Source organism: Pezoporus occidentalis, unplaced genomic scaffold (genome assembly GCF_034315485.1).
Source record: "Pezoporus occidentalis ecotype Australia unplaced genomic scaffold, CSIRO_AGI_Poc_V1 ctg4, whole genome shotgun sequence".
NCBI lineage: Eukaryota > Metazoa > Chordata > Aves > Psittaciformes > Psittacidae > Pezoporus > Pezoporus occidentalis.
In genome coordinates this window covers 21,253,269-21,276,199 of record NW_026915724.1, presented here as the reverse complement: position 1 = coordinate 21,276,199, position 22,931 = coordinate 21,253,269, and the positions used below count along the sequence as shown (strand labels likewise).

At 39.7% G+C, this 22,931-nt stretch overlaps 1 protein-coding gene and 1 long non-coding RNA gene across 12 annotated transcripts in view; one reads left to right on the top strand and one right to left on the bottom strand.

The window, feature by feature from the left end:
- Positions 1 to 13,782, bottom strand: part of PTPRM (protein tyrosine phosphatase receptor type M) — a 473,439-nt gene extending 459,657 nt beyond the window's left edge. For all 11 annotated transcript variants that reach the window (XM_062632987.1, XM_062632988.1, XM_062632990.1 and 8 more), the window contains exon 1: positions 13,328 to 13,782. In XM_062632987.1, the coding sequence (XP_062488971.1) occupies positions 13,328 to 13,400 (73 nt within the window). In that variant the 5' untranslated portion in view covers positions 13,401 to 13,782. The remainder of the gene's footprint in view (positions 1 to 13,327) is intronic.
- A 151-nt stretch (positions 13,783 to 13,933) lies between these two features.
- On the top strand, positions 13,934 to 16,370 carry LOC134171056 (uncharacterized). The gene is made up of 2 exons (XR_009967464.1): positions 13,934 to 14,098; positions 14,318 to 16,370. It is a non-coding gene; the product is annotated as an uncharacterized LOC134171056 (long non-coding RNA).
- The last annotated feature ends 6,561 nt before the right edge of the window (positions 16,371 to 22,931 follow it).

Below are 22,931 nucleotides of genomic sequence, written 5' to 3'. Positions count from 1 at the left end.
CTCACAACAGATTAAAGTACTGTTGTATATAAAGTGCGTAAATTAAAACTTGATACTACTGCAACTCTATCTCGTGTATACACAGGAAACTGTATGGAGTAACTGTGAATATTTTCTCTTAAAGAAAATTAGTTACTATGGGTGCAATATTTTTGTATCAAAGGCGCAACAGTTCACAGCCATCTTCACATCAACATAAAAATTTATTGCAAGTGATGTCAAAATCCATTAAGTCCCACTTTGTTTATTACCAATCTGCCGCTGGAGGCAATCAGCTCTGTCTCCAGCCGGGCTCCATTAGCAGGCTGACTCCAGTGCAAAGTCAGAATGGGGAGCATGAACCACCTCTGAAAACAGTTTCAGTTGACCCAGATAGATTTGCACAGAAAGAGATGAGGAGTGCTGTGAAATCTAGCAGCACAGGTGAGCGATAAGGGGAGTATCCTCCACCTCTAGGTGGGTAGTGAGCATATTTGGAAATAAGAATCTAACTCCAGTGATCTGCTGAAGTTAAAAGTTTATCTACCTGAACTTTTATGGGAATATACCTCTAACAGACTCATTATCCTGTTAAATAACTGTGGCCATTTTAAAGCTTTTGCAAAAAACTCCTCCATAGCTGAACCTCCACACACTGTGTATACACAAGATCAGAGTAACCCCCTTCTATATTCCAAATCATGGCCTCACCTCAGCTAACACAGAATCTTAGTCCTTCCAGGTAATTGAGACCCTGCTTGAAAATCTTCATCTACTCTAAAAGTCACTCTGCTTTTCAAACTTATGATTCTGCTGTAGAAGGTAGCAAGAGAAATCAGTTGGAAGTCTCAGAGCTATGCAGCTCTGAAGACGTCAGTGAAACTTGCTCCCATCATTAAAGACAAGAGACAGAACCCAACTAGGATTCAGCTTCCCAAAGCTCTGTGATCTAATTCTACACAAAAGGCTTAATAAGGTTTAGACTCATAATACAATTAGTAATTTAGCTCACAAATTAGACTATCTATTAACACTCCAGCAGAGACACCAGCCATACGAGGATTAAGAAGAAATCTGCCCTCAATATGGTGTGAGAACTTGAATGCTTTAATAGACCACTTCAGCTTCTGCACAGACTATATATTGCATTGCGAGCATGGCCTGTATCCTGCTTATATATTGAACTTTCATCAATAGGAACCTCATTAATAATTTGCACAAAGTACAATGGAAACTTTCAAACTCATCTTAAAGCACAATTTTCACTGGTAAAAATATGCACTGATAGCACAGAATACACTATGCATACACATTTATATGCATTAAAAGCACATAAAAACAAAGGCCAAAATAGCATGGACAGAACATAGGTTAACCCAAGCTGTATTTCCAGAAACTATACATGTAACTACGTTTCTACAAAATGCTGATATTAGTGAGTTCATGCTGACTTTTGTTAACACCTGATTCACTTGCAATTATTGTGTCAACAGGAGCTTTCTGTAATTACTTTCATAGTACGCCCAAAAATGGTGTTATTCATCTTTAGTTTTTGAGTTTGTGTTTGCGTAAATAGTGCCAGTAGTACTAATTCATTCAGCTTGGAAAACAAACAAAAAGATCTTCATCAGTTTACTTCACACTCTAGTAAAACCCATTCACACACAAATAATATTACAAATAATGTCCATCTGGTCTGAAATCTAGATCTGGCCAACAGTATCTCATTTTCCACTAGCAGCACCTGCTGTTCCTATCAAGTATTTGGTGTGAATGTACTCAGTGCAAAGACTTGAGCTTCACTCACTTGCTGTACTTACAATACGCACATGCTTTGCTGCCATGTGTGTTAGCACATGCACAGGATCATTTTGATCTCATCTGTCTCAGGGGGAAAAAAAAAAAGACAAAAAAAAAGAACCCAAACAAACAAAAAAAACAACAAACAAACAAAAAAAGCCAACACTTTATTACAAATAATACTGAGGCATTGAGGAATTGTATTCCCAAGCATCTGTCACAGCCCCCCACCAGAGCCTCTGGGGCTCTCTCAAAATGCACACATAGATCTCCAAACCATAGGGGCACACAACAGCATGGCCCATGGCACAACAGGATATCCTAATGGGACCTACCATCCTCCAGTCTTCGCTGTCTTCTCAGCTCAGTCACAGATGCCCAAAGGATTGAGATGGCAGAGGAAGGCACAAATGATTTGCAATTTGTGGCACACAGCAATGAGGAACAGACATGAACAGAGAAAAGTACAGCACAGGAAGTGGCAGGTAAGCAATATGTTCTTAAAGGAGGCCTGGTGGTTGAAGCTTTGCTAAATATGTATGTTATTTGCTGTTGGATAGCTGGTACTAAAGTGCAGTTGTAGATGGAACTGAGAGTAGGTAAGAACCCTCCCTCTTCCTCTGCACAGAATTCCACAGTACACAGCTCTGGCAGATTACTATAATTGGCCAATTCTTTCTTTTATTGCTAGACCACTGTGTAGAGTCAAAGCACTGAAATCATGTGAATGGGGCTGCTGGTGAATGCCACATATTTGCTCAATGCCAGTTTCAAACATGCAGATCTCTCTTTTTTTTTTTTTTCCAGTTCTGCTCCCAGAAGTCCAGAAATACACGTCAGCCAATTCTGCAATACAAGCCGGAATTAATTTTTCACTGCTGCAAGCCTAGCACTCTGCAGCTTGCAAAGACTTTAACATAGCAAGTTCTGGAAAAGTGCAATTTCTCACTTAGAGTGAGTGGTTCACAAATCGCAGTTTGAAAAACTCCTGTGATCCACCCACTACAAGCATTGATTTGAAGCAAGCAAGCTTGTCATATACTACTTCACTGAGGAGATTTACTGTGGTCCAATTCAGGAAGCTACAAGTTTATATTCATTTTGAAATTGAGATCTTAAAAAATATTGACAGTTTTCATTACAAAGTGTTGGAGTTTGTGCTACACATCAGAAACTGACTCAATTTCTGCAATGAATGCAACAGAAGTGACAGGCAAGCAATAACTTTCAAAATACAAGCTTCTATGCTGCAGCCTAAACTACAACCCATGTAACCAAAATCTCCAAAAGAAGTTCCTGACTGATGAGTCCTGCTTTCTATTTCTATTCATCACTGAATCATAGACGGTACCTTCCAAATGAAAATTCAGACATCATCCAAAGACTGTATCTGTTTTCTCTGTAGAAATCAGAGAAATAATTTCAAAAGCAGCAGACAATGCATGCACAATTTACATTCCCTAATTCCCCTTGAAGTAACTTTAGAAATACAGCTAGGCCAAACTCAGACAGCCTTTACCTGAACTTCTCAGTCTGAACATATGTAATACCTAAGGCTTTACTCCCAATTTGAAAATCACTACCTGTACTTCTAGACTCTAAGTCCACTGTATGACAAAGGAAGGTACAGGTGAATAAGGTTGAAGTGTACTTTGATCAATGGATTTGTCAGTGAATCAACCCACAAGCACAACAGTATTTTTGTCTGTGGTTGAAAACAGAACAGAAGTAGCTGAATAACATTATTCTTAAGGGGCTATTTCCACATCATTTCCCGGCATGGATAATCCGATGCTAGACACTGGACTACAACTTGAAGAACATTTTTAGGCTTCTTATGTGCACACCTTTTTGTGGTTGTGTCAAGTTCTTTACGTGGGTAATATTTAACTCCCAATATTCAGGATGCAAAGAAGTACCAGATCCTAGTGGACAAACTGACATTCTGTCAAGCAATTGTACATGCAAAAACGCAATGCTGAAGTTTCTGCAAGACTTGTTTGCAAAACTCAAGAAAACCCCAGTCCATGTCTGCTGTTGCTGAATGACTGCTGTAGAAGCCAGGCCTTTATTTGTCAAGAGTGTATTTCAACTTGTCTTGGGCTTCTGAGCCCTAGGCAGTTTCAATGCATATTCAGTCTAATGGGCGTGTGCTAGTCTCAAACACTCTTAGATAAATAAGTCAAACCCCAGTGTTTTCCAGACCCCTGAATGAAAGTGGTAGGCTAATTCACATAAATTCCTTACTAGCCTAGATTTATGTAGGCAATTGTAAAAGCAATTCTTAAAGTAAAAATAAATAAAACACACCTCATGGGCTTCATATGTGCTCTTCAATCCACGTGCTTTCCTGTCACTATAAACAGAGGGTAGTAATGCTGGGCAATATACAGGCTTCCATTTCCAATTTTCAACCTCTAACATTTTAACTAAATATTAACTTTAATTGTGTTTTGGTTTTGTTGGTTTCTCATGACACTCACAGACCTAACCAAAAGGTCGCCTTCATACTTAGAAAGTTGCTTGCAAAGCTTTTCTTCCAAGCTAGGACCTAGTCAAGTTGACATCTTTCAGACACAGTAAAGAGGGCATCAACTGCAATGTCTTAAAATTATCACTGGGACAACAATTTACCTTACATAACTGAGAAATTACTTCAGTAACAGCTGTCTCTGCAGAAGTTAAAAAGAAAAACAGCTTAAGTGATGTGTTATGTAAAGTGCTTATGTTAAAGTGTTGAATGCAGCGCTTTGTAAAATAATCTTCATCTACTCTGCAGAATTCAAAAGAGGTAACATTAAAGAAAAAAATGTTACAGTAATTCTCAGTCATTAACATAAGAACTACCCCACCGAGAACTATGGTTCCTGAAAATGTCCACAATTGTCTCTATCTCCTAAACATGTGACATTATTTAAGCACATTGCTAAGGTTTGAGGGAAAACTGAAGTTACAGGTGGTGACAAATGGCTGCTGTAGATTTTCTCTAAATATACTGGGGGATTGGAACTGCCACCTTCCTTTTTTTTCTTTTTTCTTTTTATATGAAAGTTTAGCAGATTTCTCAACCATGGGAAAAAAAAATAATTAAAACAACCTTACCGATCAAAACTAAACAAAAATCCACAGAAAGAACAGAAAAGCCTGGCTATGAAAATCCTCACCCATAACACAATCAAATACCAGAGCACAGACTTAAATCCTGGTCTCCTACACCTCTGTAGGAGTTCTGATCGCTAAGCAACTGACTATTACAACTGGAGTTAAAATATATATATCTGCCTTTTTCATTCTGTGCACCAGTGATATGAATCATGTTAGGCTATGTCATCCCAATGTGAAACCAGAAAAATTGCCAGGCTCAGAAAGTTCCACTGAGAGAAAATAATCTCCTGGTTAAGATTATATGACGCATCTTTAAACAATTAAGTAAGAGATCTTACACTATCAAAATAGTAACTACTTCCCAAAATTGTAGTCGTAAGAACTCTGTTGGTCCTGAATTCTACTGGTCGACGTAAACATCTCAGTAATCACAACGGATTACATACAGTCCCATACAGATATGCAAACAGTGTCAACCTTGAAACAAATATATTTCCTCACAAGTTTCTACCAAGCCTGTGAGCATACTCTGAACAGGCTGTAGAGTTCTTAGGAATCACTGGACTTCTCACAGCAATTTTATTTACTGGAAGGATGGAAGAGGAAATAGGCAATAATGGAATTTTTATTTTCAAAGAAAAAACAAATAAATACACAAATCACATAAGAAGAAAGAGCAACTGTAAAAAAAAAATCCAGAGAAAATAGTTATGTCTGCTCTGGGGCCTAACACAGTTCATTGAGATAGCAACTGACTTTCATGTTTGTTTTCAACTTTTACCTGAACTGTTTCTTAAAACAGTAAAAAGCCATGAACCTGAGAACAACAGAAGTGAGACAAACAAGAGTTTCTGTGCAGGTAGAGGACAACATGAACTTCTTTAGGAAGATGATAGCTTCTTCTTGAGATATACAACCTGGTAATATTCCTTTTTCAAACCTGGAGAACCATATTCTCTACAAAAACTATGTAAACTTGGTAATCAAAACTTTAAAATGTGCATGTAGATGACAATTTGTTTTATCATAAATTACTGTTACAGGTATAACAGAATTACTAGGCATCAGCTCCCAAAATAAGGAATTATTTGACCTTAGAGAGAAAAGAAAAAGAGAAGGAAAAAAAAACAAACCAACCCAAAACCAAAAAAAAACAAAGTAACTCCCCTGCAACCATCACTGCTGCGAGAACACCAAAAAGTACAGCAAAAGTCTGCTAAAGGGTAACAATTCATCAATTTTTTCAGACGCAGACATACAAACTAGTGCACAGATTACAAGCATGTACACAAGTACAGAAATACACATTATGGATGGAAATTATTTACTCAGGCTAGCCTATATTCACTAGAAAAATAAACGTGAAAAGCTCCTCTATTCATTTACCTGTAAGAACAACTCCATTATGAAAACCTCAAGACAGTAGAGGTCTACTATCTATTCACCTGAAAGTACGCAGAAACTGCTGTAATATCCTCTTCAATCTTATGTTAGAATCTTCCAGCACAACTAAACAGTTCTGTTACCTCATCAGCCTACCTTTATGCACTACAGAATTAAAACAAAAGGCCACAGACAAAAGTATTCTATCCAGTATATTACTTTCAAAAATAGAATCTAAACAATATTTGGTTTCAGAGTTAAGGACAAAAGTGGCAATAGGATTCAAGGTAATAAAGCATCATCTTTCTGAAAACTTCCCCAAAATAATTGTGCCATAAACCTCAAAGAGCAAAACAAACTCCAAACAACCCTGCTCTAATACAGCCATAAGATGCTCTATTTCCTTTTCCTAGAAGATGAAGAGCTAAAGTGATGAAAGAGGCAATTAGCTGTTATTCCAGAGCAAAAACACATTTCTCGTGATTAACAGAACACTGCTGTAAGAGATATTTATAAAAGCTGAACACTGAAGATAAAAAGAAAAAAGGGGGGGAGGGGTGGGTAGGGAAGAGCCAAGCCAACCTAAACCCTACTGCAACCAAAACTTATTGCTCTCTGAATCAGGGCAGATTACACGTTGGGGGAGCAGGGGAGGGAGAGGGGGTGGGACAAATACAATTGTAAGAAAAATGTTGGTTTTATACCATTCCACAGAAAAAAAATTAAAGATTCATTAACATCATTACAGCTAATTATATGTGTAAAGATAATCAACTACTGTTACGTAACACTGCCAGAAGACATGTTCAAGCCTTGAACATATTATTAAAGACAAACATGTTCAAAACTAAGATGACAAAAATATGTGAATAATTACAAATTAATTTCATTTTTCCAGATGTAATTTAGCTACCTTTAGGACTTCAGATTTTTTTTTCTAGCACATCTTCTCTTTCAGTCAGTTTCATCTCTTAAGCTCTTCCAGAAAATGTTATACTTTCCTTCCCACCTTTCCTCCTCAAACACCCTAATTCTCACCTGGTTTCAGTACTCCTTCCTGCCAGTCCCGCTGTGGTTTTGCCTGAACAAATGTGGTCATTACATTGTTTCCTACCCTTGCTCCTCAGGTGGCAAAGGGTCACTGTGGAGTCAGACACTTCTGGCCAAGACATTTCTTTCCTATTCTCTGCAGCTACTGAACACAAGTATGTGTTAGAGGCATAAATACACCTTTATTTTCACTATTACTACACTCAGAAACTACTATTATTACACTCAATCACCATAATTTATGACTAAATGTCTTTCCTTCGTTTTTAAAGAGTATGTGGGGACTTACCCTCTGTACCTTCTTGTAACCCTAATGGAAGTTACGTGGTTTAAAAACCAACACACCACCTTCCAAAAGCAGAACAGAACTCCACTGACATCAACATCACATCTGAAAAGAATTCGTTTGCATGGAACAGAAAGCTTGGTAGGTTGTGAGAGGAGAGATATACTCACACAACACTTGAGCTTTTCCTTAAGACAAGGATCAAGCAAGATGGTTAAGATATACCCTTATTAGATCTCTATGACAATAAAACTTGCATTTAAAACCACTAGGAAACTACTGACAATTTCTTCGTAATTTCATGTATTTTACTATGTACTTTTATTATATTATTTATTCATCCTTCTTTCATATACTAACAATGATACTGAAAGTAGCCTTTTTACAAGTATTTAAAAAATCATTTGTATTATAATCAAACTCGTGCAAACAAGCCACCAATGGATTAAAACTCTCTAGGTCAAAAAAAATCCATCAAATATTTTCACACCTACCCAGCTCCAGATACACACCTACATTCTTATAAAGCCCAGTTTACAGCCCTTCCTCTTTCTGTGCTTCAAAAAGCGGATTTAGAGATGCAGCTACACCTAGTGATCAGCAGCAGATCACAGCAGGCAAAACTCAGACACTACAAAAAAACAGAAAGGAGCATTTATTCACTCCACTATGTTCACATAAAGTGACAATAAAATTTGTTACACTTCTCCTCCTTCCCTCCCTCTCCTCCTTCCCCCCCCCCCCCATATACAACCATATGTTCCAAATTGGTTTGTTTTTTTTAAAATGCTTTTTAATACATCGATAACATTACACATTGAAACAGAAATACAGATCTAGAAGTTATCAGCAATATCAAATGAAATAAAGAGGACTTCCAATTTTTCCTAAAGAAACTGATCTAATAATTCAGCTGCATTCACATATCAACAAAGAATTTATTCCCTGGAAAATTTTCAGAACTTCTTTATACAACAGTTGTAAATGTGAGCTGAAAGGTTCATAAATGCATGTCACTTTCTGGGGAAACATCTTTAAAACTTAGTGATGTAGCTACCTCATGTAAGTTTTTGACAGTGATACTAATGAGCTTTAAACACAAGAGAGATCCCTCTCAAATAGCATTTCCTTCAGCACAGAGTTGCAACATGTGAAATGCAGGATCAGTTCACAGGTCCTGACCCCACAACATCACTGGACTTTGCTCTGTCAAGTCTACACCTATTATCTTCCCCTAGCTGAATCTAATGATGCAAACTGAACCAACTGTCTCAGCAATAATGTGTAAAACCGACCTGGCCACTGGCAGCTAGGCTGTTTGACACATTTGCTGACCATTTCAGCGCATGAATACGCACACATGAAAACTAAATAATCTCCACATTTCTTCAGGTCAGACTCAAACGACATTAGTGAGATGGAGTTCAGAAGCTTACTCGCTCTATCCTAACATGTTCTGTGATTTGCCTGAGGATTTGCTCTCTCTACCTGTCAATCTAGCAACTCCTTAGAGCACTAAATACATTATTTTTTTCGTAAATTATACGTTCCTATATTGTTTCAGGACACTGTGATGCGTTTTCTTTGCGGATTCTGACAAACATTACGTCAAGAGACCAAATAAACATCACAGGATTTTTTTCCTCTCCCTGTGTTATTACATCCTTATATTTTGCATGAATTATTTTTAATTTCTGATGAGGATTCATCACTAACTTTTGTAACTAGAACAAGACCAAAATACCTAAAAAAAAAATAAACCCAATCCACATACCCACTGCAGTTCCTTTTTTGACAAACTGTGCCACTTCCAAAGCCCAGACCCATTTTTTCCTGAAACATTCTAAAGTACATCCCAGCTTATAGAGAAAAAAAAAAAATCAGTTTCTCTGTTTCTGTCAAAGGCTGGATTTTCTTTTTTTTTTAAGGCAAAATTCAGAAGCAAATTCTTCAACATGCTTCCATTAATTTGCTGGACTATTTTAAAGATGAATACCTTTAGGTGTAAAACACAAATCAAGTAATTCACCTATTCACCTAACAGCTGTAACAGCAGCAGCAAAAATCTCTGACAGAGGGAAGTTTGGTTTAAGAATTTTTCCACCACAGCTCTCACCATTTAGTGAGGCCAAGTTCACACTATGAAATTTAACTGGAAGTTTTGTTGATGAGCTAACTCTGTCAGCCACTAATAAAGCTGCATTTTCAGTAGCATATGTTACTTCCCTTAGGAAGTGCAGGAATACAGACTTGATAGTTGGGTGGAGAGGAAGGAAAGCAGGTGGAATAAGCAATGCAAACAACAGCAGAACTTGTTAAAATGAGATATAACCACACTTGGAACTATTTGCTGGTAGAGTGATCAGAATATTTATTCAAGACTTCCAAACAGAGATCCTAAATAATCTGAGAAATCTCTTTAAACGTGGTCAATTATAAGAGAAACTTTTTATTTTCTGTACGTTGCTCCAATTGCCAGAAGTTTCATTTCAGCTAGGGTAGGAGCTATAAGGACTTAACCTATATTCTTTCTTTTCATCTTCCCTCTCTGCAATCACCAAGCATCAACTTCATCACAGTAAGTTTCAGCTTCAGCACATCAAAATTCTTCCGTTTTTGGAAAAATGCAATTCTTGTTTGAGAGCACCCATACCCAGAAATGAAACAGATTAATATAAAGCACAACACCCATCCAGAATGCAAGTTTTTGTATTTTTAATCCATAAAATAGCTTGAGGACTACTATTCTCTATGTAAGGCCTTTACTAGTCACTATGAAAAGTGATTTTCAATTTTGTACAGCACTTTGCCTCCTATTGTTTTAATAATTGCCACTAGTCCTGGTGCAAAGTTCATTATGAATGGCCTCTGACAAGCACTTTTAGTCAGTCAGTCTACCCATCCAGATCTCTCTCTCAATAGCCCATCCTTGGTCAGATTCAGGTCATAAGCAAGAAGCACCAATTTCAGCATTCAGCTGTGTGCAAATGTGTATCTATCTGCACACAATACCTAATAAAAAACACCATTTCCAAGTTCTATTACACATCTCCTTGCCTTCGATTTCAGCTTCCCATTTTGCTATTTGACAGAAACCTTCTTATCCAGACCCTTTATTTTATATAAGGCCTGATATTCAGGCTTACAGTGCCCCTTCTAACTTTCCACATCTCTGTGTTTGACCTAAATCTCTTAGAGGAGTAGACTGCTTTCCCTAGCCTGAATAATCTAGCAAAGAGATGGAAGAAGAAACACAGTGGGGTCAGGTGGCATTATCTAGCAAGGAGATGGAAGAAGAAACACCGTGGAGTCAAGTGGCATTATGTATGACAGGAATGCGATGTTTCAGTAACTTTTGTAATATTAGCATATTAGCATAAGGACCACTTAATAATATTTATGTTAAAATTATAAACGAAACCAGCTAAATCAGGTGTGCTACGGTTTCTCAGAAAAGAAGCTAAAAAAAACAACCACATAAACAATCCCCACCCAAACCTACTCTCGCAGAAAGACCCCAGCTACTTTTAAGATAGGTAGCATTGTCCATTTAAGATAGTTTTCAGTAACATCTCATGAACTCAAATTCTTGAGACCATTTGCGTCTTGAACTGATGAATCCAGAATTTTAAATTCTTTAGTTAAGGACTCAGAGAAGATCTCATTGTTATTAACTGTTAAGCTGCTTTCAAAAGATTACTCAAAAGCTTCCAGGCCTTAAAAAGCCAAGATCTGATCTTTCAGTAAGATTATTTTCTAAATAAGAAACTTAAATGAAACAATAGCTGAATGCAAAGTTAGAACCAAGCTCTGTAAAACAGTCATTTTGGAAAAGGGTAAAAATAAAAATGGAAGTAGAAATGCCAGAGATTACTTAGCTCACCACTGCTATTCTTTGCTTAGACAAGTATCAAGCTAGTTTTGTTTCTTTTTCCTTTGTTTTTAAACTTTTTATACATTAGTCATATAACCCATCTGCAACAAGGGATAGCTATTACAAAAGACAGTTACCCAACTCAAGGACAGATTTTTCTGTAATTTAATTTCTATGACACTGATACATCAAGCTTTTAACAAAAGCAACAGCAATTTTTTCCCCCAAGCAAAAATAACTCCCAGGCACACACTTCAAATGGTAAAGTACAAAAAGGGAAATTTCATCAGTTTTGTTCTGACCCTAGTATAGCATCAGCATATCGCATGCACAAGTCATTTAAATATCCAGAAGAGTTGCCCCAGCTTATCTTTAAACAAGAAGACAAGACAGTTTATGCAGGTCAGCAATGAGTTATGGATTTATCTTAATAAAGCAAGAGCTTTCACTGAAGTCTGGACACTAGACTTACAATATTAATGAGTTATAGGGCTAATATACATGAGTTCAGCTCCGTAATTCTCTGCAGAACATAGTTTCTTCCTAACGTGACTGTTTGGAAAAGATTTCATCATTGTTATATATCACCACGGTACAAAACATTTTTCTGCTCAGGGATTTTCTGTCTCATCTGCAGTAAAAATGCTGGAGAGAAATCAGGGGAAATGCAGCTACGTATACAAAAGGTCCCTGGAACATAACATAAACCCAGAAATGTTTATTTTTTAAAGCAAGTTTTAAAACAGACCACCAATTCCTAGCCATGAAACTTGATGTAGCTACAGTGTTGCATAGAAGCAATATATAACATACAAAACATAAACTGTTCTGCAGCGTGAACAAGGACAGTCAAACGTATTGCTTCCCACCACCAGATCAAAGCACACTTCGCATGAACCGAAGACCAGATGTCTTCAATTTAACGTGCTTTTCAGTTGCACTAACTTCATGTTAGGAACAAAATAAACAAAATCTGAAGTTACTCTTCTCAGTGAAGCACACAGAACTATTTCACAATCCCAGTTTCTGTCTAAAATTATGGGTTTCTTCAACATATAAATAGGGCAGGGGTGCAGGCTGAGGACTCGAGACCAAGATAACCATCTGCAGGTCTAGAACTTCAGGGACCAGACAAAACGTTGTTGATGGAGCACTTTGCCGGGCTCCTCGGGGGATGTGAATCCTGATACCCCGCAGACGCGGGCAGCTTCTGCCCTGCCCTCCGAGGTGACGATCCTGGGGGTCTGCAGAAAACGAGGGGCCAAGGCTTTACCTCCGGCTCTGCCGGCGTTCCACAGCCGTAACTGGGGGTAGCGCGAAAGGTGGGGAGCTCCGAGAGAGAGCGCGGGGAGGCCGCCGGGGGCGGGCGGGCGGGCGGTGGAGCACCCGCCGGGCAGCACCCCAAGTTCCAGTTCCCCCGTCGTCAGCCCCGCGGCTGGGCGGCGGCTCACCTCACCCCTCCGCCTCCCGAGCCGGGACACCGGGAAACTTTCGGGAAGTCGGCGACCGGGGTGAGCCTGAGTCCCGCCCGTCCGTCTCCAGCCCTGCCCTCGAGCTGCCGAGCCCCGCCGGCCTCTCTCCTGCCCTCCTTCGCCTTAGCCCGCAGGGGCATCCCGGCACCACCGCCGCCCTCCCCCCCGCTATGTACGCAGCGGTTCCGAAGGGTCAGCCCCGGCACGAGACAGGGAAGGAAAATTAAAAAAAAAAAATCTATATAAAAAGCAAATAAAAGAAAACCCCAAAGCAAAACCCAACCGGCTCCGAAAGTGCAACGCTTTCCCCCTCGCACCTCTGCTGCCCCCGCACGCAGCAGCGCTGCCGAGCCCCGGGGCGGCGAGACGGCTTCTTACCTGTGAATGTCTGCGCTCCCGCCGCCAGTAAAAGTCCGGCCAAAGTAACCAGGCAAGTTCCAACTTTCCCCATATTTCCACCCCTTCCTGCTCGGGATCCAGCAAAGTGCCAAAGTGTTTGCCAAAGTAGGAGGCGCCCCTCTCGCCCCCCTCCAGGCAGCGGTGCAGGCGGGGAAGGGGCAGCCAGACTCCCCCACTCGGTACCCCGCGGGCTGTATTCCCCTCCTCGCCCTCTATTCGCTTTTAAGGGCAGGGAAAAGGGGTGCAAGGGGCCGGAGGCTGCCCGCTTTCCTCCGACCGCGCCGCTGCCCTCACCCCAGGGGCCGCTCGCCTCCCCCGGTGCCCGGGGAGGGGGGGCACCGTTAATCCCGGAGTCTCCTCGCCCGGCGCCGCCGTTAGTCCCGCTTTAGCTCGGCTCCCTGACTGACTCGCGGTCCCCCCCGGCAGGCAGGCAGGCTAAAGGGAGCGCGGGAAGTCACGCCCAGCCGCCGGCTCCGCCGCTCTCTCCCGCTAGAGGGCGAGGCTCGCAGCGGCGGGGCGCCGCGGGCGGGATCGCGGTTACGGCCGTCGCCTGTGGAGGCGAAGTGCCCAAGCCTCCTTCCCGCCCCCTTCGCTGCCCCGAGAGTGGCTTTGTGAGCAGAGGAGGCGGCTCCATGGACGGCAAGACGAGGTCAAAAGTTCCTGGGTAGCGGGGGAGAGAAGAACCGAGGGGAGGAGGGGAGAAGAGGGAGGAATAACAGTAACGAAATAAAATCTCAACCCAGCGACTCGGTAACTTTGCCGCGGGCCGGCCCCGGCGAGAGCCGTAGGTCGCCGTGTCTACCTGTCCCGGCCCTGAGAGAGTGGCTACCGCCGCGCAGGGCAACGGCCCCGCTCTCCTCGCCCCACCGCTCTGGCGCTGTGCCGGGGCAACGGGACAAGGGGAGGATGGATCAGTGAGAGACGGAGAAGGAGCTGGCTCCTCATAACCGTTTTGTTTTGTTTTTACAGGCTGCCTGGAGTCTGTCAGGAGAACTAGTTCGAGGCCACTACTCGGCCTTCCGCAGAAATCACCAGCGTAAGAGCTCAGCCCTCGCAGCGAAAAGCTGATGCTGAAAGGAAATTGAGATGTAAATGGGTTTCTCCGGGCTGGCGGCGAGCGGCACTGCGTTGTAAATAAATTGCTTCTCATTCGTGTGCCGCTAATAAAACTTAAGCCGCTTGCGAAGCCGCTTGCGCAGCCCCCAGTCCCGGCCGCTCCGCGTCCCTCCGCAGCGCTTTGGGACGGCTGGGAAGGGCGGGAGGTGGGAAGGAACGTCTGGAGCTCCTCCAGTCCGTCCCCCCGCTCAAAGCAGGGGCGCAGCTTTCAGCCCTGTGAGTGAAGAATGACGTCATAAATTGGCAGGGTTAGGTAGTAATGATGGAAGTAAAATCGCGTTAAAATAGCAGTTACCTTTCGTTATTTGCACTCTGCGACTTCTGGCACTTATCTCTACATCACGAATGAAATACAGCTGCTTGACAATCTTTTCCGCTTTGGGGCTTTGTCTCCTTGTGTCCAAGGCACTGCAGAGATGTGTTTGTTGGGTTTAAACCAGTTTCTAAATTGGTCTTCTAAAGGTGGACATATTTTTGTTGGCTATGGCTTTCAGTGCAAGCTTTATTTCAAGAGCACGTGTGACCAAAATTAATGCCTATTTATTATTCCCCGCGGGTTACAAATAAAAAGGTAAAACCAAGATTCCAGATAATTAAGGGCCTGAGCTGGCAAAAACAAATGGGAGAGCTCAAGTACTAGATTCTCCTTTTTTTCTCCAGCACAGGTCTTCTGTTTTCTGTCCTACTCATATACAGTTAGCTGGCTTCACTCCCATTTCGGTTGAAGTCGTAACTCTACCCATCCCCCACATGATAGTGCAAGTTACAACATATTAATGATTTGTGCATATTTTGCATTACTTTTACATATAATACACCATCTTCAAACCTAGGCACGCAGCTGTATCATTTCTAGTGGTCGCCCAGCCATGCTGTTGTCAGGACACTGCTCTGTTATGTTTTCCCTAATGCGTTTGTTATGTGATGCAATCTTCACGAAGGGAAGTGAGCTTTGAGGTGCGTGGGGTAAGGCAGCTACCTCAGAAATTAACGCAAGGGGGCAGAATAGCATTAATTGTTGTGTTTCCTGACGTCAGACTTCCTTTGAACTGTGAGCATCCTTTTCATTTATTACTTGCCTGAAACTTCCCAGTCTTCTCCCCGAAAAAAAAGTTACCTTGATCCGCCAAAGTCTTGGTAACCTAGGGGTGTGTTGCAGTAAAAATTCTATTTCTTTTTTATTTTAAAATTTTTCCTGGTTGCATAATTTATGCAAATTTTATGTTCTTTAAAGGCTGCAGTTATGGCTTCTAAACTTATAGCTAGTCTTGAAAGTGCTACCTTTGTAACTATAAAACTGTTAAAAACCCTCAAGAAGTCTCATAAGTAATTTAAGGCACATTTAACTGTAAAATGTGTGTTCTGCTAGATCTGTCACTAAAAATCCAGAAATGGACAGTTAAAACTAATTTTTAGTCTAACAATGACTTTTGTCTAGTTTCACAATGTCCAGACACACGTAAAATTTTATCTCTGATCAGGCAATGTCAATCCTAACACAGTGTGGTGAGGTATCATGTTCAGACCTAAAACCATAACTTTCAACCCCATATTTGTTACAGGGAATCAAAAACTCCATGCCTATAACCACAGCAATCTAGCATTAGCTTAGTGAAGATGGAAGCAAAAGTCACTGAGTTCTGTGAATTACAGAAGAGTATCTAAAACTGGTCACAGTTATGGTAGGAGTAAGGCTAAAGTGCTTGACCTTCAGAGACATAACCATTCTACTTTAATTACAGTAAATCTAAGAAACAGTTAAGCTCCAGGGAATAGCTAAACCAGTGTGAACAATAGGAAACACAGGTCATGCATGGCTGATCAGGAATTGTTAGCTCTGTTTTGCTGTGGTTTAGTACTGGAGCATGTATGAAAAAAGAGTCCAGAAACACTACAAGAAAAATAATTAGAGCATCAAGAAAACACTAGAGAAAAGAACACGGGTTCACTAGTGGTATGATTCCAAGAATGCCTTCAAGAGAGTTCATTAAGAGCTAAACTGTGCCTGGAAAGGGGATTGGAATCATCGGAAAAAAAAAAAAAAAATTACTTTGCTGATTGTTTCTTACTGACAAACAGATACTTTGCATCTTTTCTTGAACCAAGTTCACCTCAAAGAAATACGTGTTTACATTCCCCACTTACACTTCAGCTTAGGAGCATAGAAGATCACAGGTATCACAAATAGAATTACTCCTGCTTGAAAGGAGTCAAAAGAATGAGTAAAACATATGGAATAAAGAGAAAAAATAATCTGGACATTGCTGCAACTGTCTCCTAGATTTTAATGTACATCAATAGGAAATGCACACAACCAGCCTTCATTGCAAAGTTTTTATTTTATTTTTTAAATATGGAATTTGTGTATATTCCACTGGGGGAAAATGAAACAACCTGATGATAAATTACCAATAATTACATGGTTTATTACACAAACTTCACTAGCTCAGCTGCCCTCTCCATGCTGATCATTCTCTTGCAGATCTGTTTCTGATATTCCAGATCTCTGAGCTACTTCTAACAAATAATTTTTAAAAATTCCAAACTGAGAAAGAACTGTGTTAATGGTTGGAGTGGTGTGAGGTGAAAATTTTATCATAATGTGGAAGCAGAAGTACTTGACCAATGTCAAGGGAAAGTTCTTGGGATATGCATACATATATGCTGAACATCTACATATATATTGTTTATCTATTTAGCTGTTGCCTTTCCTGTAAGGTACTAATGATATTCACAGTGCTATTCATTCTATATTACTGGCACAAGAACAAGTAAACATATCTCAATTTCTGTAAGACATCAAGGCCATCCTGCATAATCCGTAGCATGAAGTCACCTCTCCTATAATGATATGAAGCAGGAACACGCTCTTGATCGTGTTACAGCACAAATAGAAAAGTGAGTAGTCAAACATCCTGCCTTTTTCTGACCTGTGACAATGCTGATTAAGTGGCCAAGAATGCAGGCTACACAGCTGTAACCTGATCTTTTGGATCTGTAGCAGATAACATCACTCACAGCTTGAAGCTATTTTTTGCACTATAAAGTAGTTGGACAAGAATGATTTTCAGTAGCACACTCCATCTTGTTATAAAGCCCAGACAGACAAGTTTCATGAATCTTTTAATGACACGACTGTCTACATGTGAAAAAGTAATTCTCATCACAGGACAGGGGCACATTTTCTTAGTTAAGTACAGCTAATAAGCAAAAATAAGATATTCTTTCTTAAAAGGAATACAGACAATGATTCAGATTCTGTTTTGATCGAAACTGCTTCTCTGCTACAGTAAAATTGCAGAGGAAATCCTTGGCCATGAGGACCATGCAGGAGAAATCCCACTGTCTCTGTAGGCTGAGGGAGAATATGCCGAACGTAAAAGGTTTTGGGCTTCTTATCCATTTGTTACTCTTTCTTCTTAAATACAGAGCAATATCATCTCCTTTGCCAATGTTCACTTATCACTTAGCTTTATCTTCTCACCCAGAGTTTTATTTATATTCTTCTCCATTCACTGCTGATTTTTTGTCGAAAGCTTTAAAAATAAAAAAGTGTTTATGTCTGCACCAGGATTTATTGATTGTATTATACTCAATTATATTTTATTTCATAACGTTTAATATATCTGTATCATTAGCTGCTGTAAAAGCTTCATTTGTTACTGAAGAGCTATTTCAGTGATAAATGTAGTGTTCCGAACAAATCTAGTGTTTATTCAAAACGTCAGGTGTGCCCCTTTTTTATTTTTGAGGGGTAAAGTGAGGACATAATAGTGTTCTTAAAAGATCACATTCATCACATACCCCATCTTCGCCTGCCTCTGAGGAACAACAGATAACTCCTTAAAATCTAAGGTCAGTATAAACCAGCTGCGAAAGTTGCTGCATACAAAATGTTCCATCTTCAGTAGAGGCTCATCATCTTTCCTGCTTATTGCTGCTGGGGCTTGCTGGCACTGGAATTGATCCCTGATTATTCATTTGGCACTGAGATGTGCTAATCACAACTGTGGCTGCTCCCTATCAGATATTGTCATGTGTAATATGACTGCCTGCTTCTTTCTCTCTCTTTTTTTTTTTTTTTTGTACTAATGATTTGTGCAAGCAATGATAATGATCCATTTTGTACCAAGGACACCTTGCCTTATTCACTTGCTCACTCTGAAGCTTGGTGGTATTAAAAACAGAAGTCCTCTTTGTTTCCAACTGTCAAAAAATAACATTTTTTATGATACTTGAGGAAGTTCTACATGTCCACTCTTGGCCTTTATATGAAACCATAGATAGGACTTGAGAGAGAAAACACATCTAGATCCGTGGAAAGAAATTATTTAAAAGACCAGAGAGAAGCAATCTTTAATGAGCAATTGCTGAAATAGAGGTGACAGGTCTGAAATAGCCAAGGAATCAGCGGGGGACCTTTAGGCTCTGAAAGTCAGGGAAGGAGCAGAGAGCAACAGATGGCATTGTAGCAAGAAGGTTATTGCTAATTCAAGCCCAAGAACAAATAGCTACATTGTGGAATAGTATCTATTTTATAATGTCACACTTCACTATAATAAGGTGGATAAGATAGAGGTTTGCCTAGGCAGGTAGAAGCTTGTAAACTTGTAAAAAAATTAACTCTATATGCAATGCTGTCCCTTCTGCTGGAAGCAAAGAGCAAGGTTGGAGGGGAGTTTTGATCATTAATCAACATAGTCTCCTATCCACATGTGATTTGTACAGACAAGGAAGAACATGTACCTCATTCTGGTTGTGTTTGATGCATTTTGATGTCTGCAAGCCAAATACTGTCTTGTGTTCTGATTGTCGGCATCTTATTAGAAATCTATTGTGTTTAACAATCTACAAAGACATAAAACCATTGTGGCTTTTAACCCTAAGAAATAGTTAATCATTGTATAGTATACATGAGAAGCAGGGATCTTCAAAGTTGACCTTCCTGTCAGGGAACAGAAGGGGTCAGCTGGTCCTTAATGAATGGGGAACCAGAAGCTGAGAGCAGTAACACCTCCCAGAAGGAATGGGGCTGGGGGCTCTAATCCACCAGCCCCAGCAAGCTAAGTAGGGCATGCTGAGAGACCATGGCCAGATTCAACCAAGACTCCGTCAGGCAAGTTTATGTTGATGAGGCAGGTTTGAGATGAAGGCAGGAAGACAATCTAGAAATCAGAATTAGGATCATGTTTGGTGATCACCAAGCAGGTCCACAGTGACAAGACAGATCCAAGATCAAGCCCAGAAGTCAACCCAATGGCCAGAGTCTGGGTAAACAGGGTCTGTGACCAGACACATGGAAACCAGTGTTCCTACAGCATAGGACCAGTAGACACTAAAGGCTCCAGCATGATCTGAAACAGGGCTCCTGGGAAGACTAGGCAGAGACTAGCTCCAGGTGAGGCTAATCAGGACCTTTAAGGCTTGTTACTGCACTCAGAGCCATCTTACTTTCTACTTTTGCATCTTCAAATGTACTACATGGCTCTCAATATTTTTTCTAACTCCTTGTACTTCCCATACTTTTCTAGCTTTCCCATACAATGAAAATATTTTACTTTGTAAAGAAAAGCATCTTCACTGTTCTTCTTTTCCCACTTCTTCCTAGCTTCTCCTAAAAAGTGCATGTCCTTAGCTGTGTCTCTATCAACATTATGAGGAGGTATGTATAGGAGAGAAGAGCAAGATGGTTCAAATACCTAATACTGTTAAACAAACACCGACTTATGCCAACTGGGAGCAGTATAACCTTCAGATTTGTCTGTGGCTGAATAAGATTGGTCAGGAGCAGAAAGAAACAGAAACACAGGATTGATCAAATGCAAATACTTGCAAATATTCATATATTCAGTCTTCAAAGTCTGTACAAATACAGACTGTAATATCATCTTTGTCATTCGTTGCTTTGATCTTGTCACTCATCTGGCTTAACATCCTTTCCTATTACAAATTTAGGCTTAATTTCATTGTCTTCAAAGTTCTGTACTGCTCTACCTCTCCTTACTCATTTGAACTTCAAGTTGCTGTTCTTTCTGTTCAGTGCTTTTATAATCAACTGTGTCAAAGAGCGAGACCAGAAGAATCGAAATTTAGGAGATAAGCAGTGTGAAGTTAGCTAACTTCTCAGTCTTTCAAGACAGAGTTATTGTTCCAAAACAAATTAACATTTACTACATAATAGAAGAAACACACACTGAATTATACCAGCAGAGCTATAGCATTATAATTTTTTTTGCTAAAAATTAGACCATCCCTCTCCATAGATAAACCCATTTCTAAAGTGTGTTTTCCTGCAGGCTCCCATCAGATGGAATATATCCTTTAATAGCAATCTCTAGAAATACTTGACAAAAGTTTGTTTTTCAGTTGTCTTCATATAAAGCAGAGGACGGAAGCAGACAACTGGAATAGTAATGTCTGATGCCATCAGTGCTAGTGTTGACTGATCATGTCTGTGAGAGCCCTTCTGATGGTATCTCCAGTTAGGAGAACTGACATCTTGGATTCATTCCACCAAAAATGAACCCAAAAGCCAGCTGAAAAAATGAAAAGAGGCAAAAACCAGCTGAAAAGCCATCTTCAATATAAGGTTAGTTTTCTTTCTACCTGTTGACTTCCCTTGAGCTTGTTCACTCACATATATTTCTCTTATTTTTCTTCAATAATTCTGAATTAGCATCAGGTAATGATAGCTGTGCCTTGGCATAAGATTAAGTTTTTACAAAAGTTCATTTACAGCTAATTAGGAGTTTGTGAAACAGAAGTGAAATATGCAACCTCTTTGTTTCTCTTTGTGGGTCTTAAAAACAGTTGTGGATGGATAGAATTAGTTTCTTCTGCCTCTTCATTACTAACTCCTGTTTAGCAATGTAGCATTCATGTCAACTGCATCCCTAGGCAACTTCCTACTATTACTTCAATGCAGTTGTCATATGAGACTCATGAGATGTTATAAAATTGGATCCAATTGGCACATGAGGTGCAGATTTTTTTTCTTACAGTTGTAGTTGAAGGAAAGGAAATGCACTTTTTATCTTGTTTTACAACAGAAAAAAAAAAAAGAATTTCCATGAAGTCTACTTTAACAGCAATTTATACTGTTGCAAAACACTGCAATACCATCTCATCAGAGGCAATTCTGAGCCCACAGTAGTCAGTGATCCAGAATCCATCAGAGGCAGCATATGAACATAGATGTAAGTACAACCTCTCACACCACCACCTGTGCTGACTGCAAGTTTTTACCTTAGTATGTTAAAAAGTTGTTGATAAGTAAATTATATGTTCTACTGATGACAAGTCTAAATTATGAAGTTTGTGTTAGTCATTTGTAGAATTTATTTCATATTTGTATATTTAGAAGTTGTTTTTTTTTTTTTAATGGTAGTAATGGGTCAAGGAAGGTACTACAAAGTTGAAAGGTTCACAAGTAAAATTGACTTATCTTTAGCATTTTTTCTGATTTTTTTTTATATGTCTGCTTTTTTAGAAAGGGGAGGAATATATTTCGACATATTTATGATTGAATTTTTGTTGGTGTTCGCTTGTGCAGAATGATGAAGAGGCGTGAAAGTTAAATGTGCTTCATACCATCATTTTTTCCTCTTGATTGCTTTCATACCAACAGCAGATGTCCACTGAAGGGACACAAATATTTCCCTTTAGCAAGTCATCCTACTGAAAATAATGGGAGCTTATTTAAATAGCGTGGCCCCGAGAAGACAAAGAGGAGAGTAAGCACAGGAGAGAATAAGAGCAGAAATGTACTTAATCGAAGAATGACTTTTTTGCATACAGTGAAATTTTTTAGCAAGCTACACATAATAAAATTAGTAGGAATTCAACTACCCATTGATTTGTCAAAGGCATCAGGAATGATAACCTGAAATTCTTTGTGGCCATGAATGCTATTGATTTGCCTGCTCCTTGTACTATTGTGCTAAAAAATCAATTATTTAATAATTGATTTTATACTGATAAATTATTTTATTAAGCCTAAATTAAGAATTATGATGGATACAAATGTATGTGCTAAAATGCTGAAATGGATTCCTCTCACAAGTTTAAATAACCATTCTAATGAGACAAGAATGATTACCGACATAAAAGCATGATAAATAAAAGTCAGGAAGGCATTGCACATGTGGCGAATCATTACATACTACTTTGCTTTTCAAAATGAGTGCTGATCCTGCTGTTGCTTATTCTGCAGAACTTAGATTAAAGTTAATGGGAATTCTATGCACAGGAAAGCTTCAGTGTGGTAGAATTGTTTTTGTTAGACTCACATCAGTATTAATAGGAATTACAGGTGTGTTTGGGGGTGAAACCATTACCCATATAAAAACAAACAAAAAAAAAAAGGTCTACTCACCACCAAAGGGTGGTAGACTTCAAAGGGCTACATAGTAGTATTAGTTAAAGCTCTCAGAAAGGTGAATCTGTGTGGCAAACAATACAATGTTGT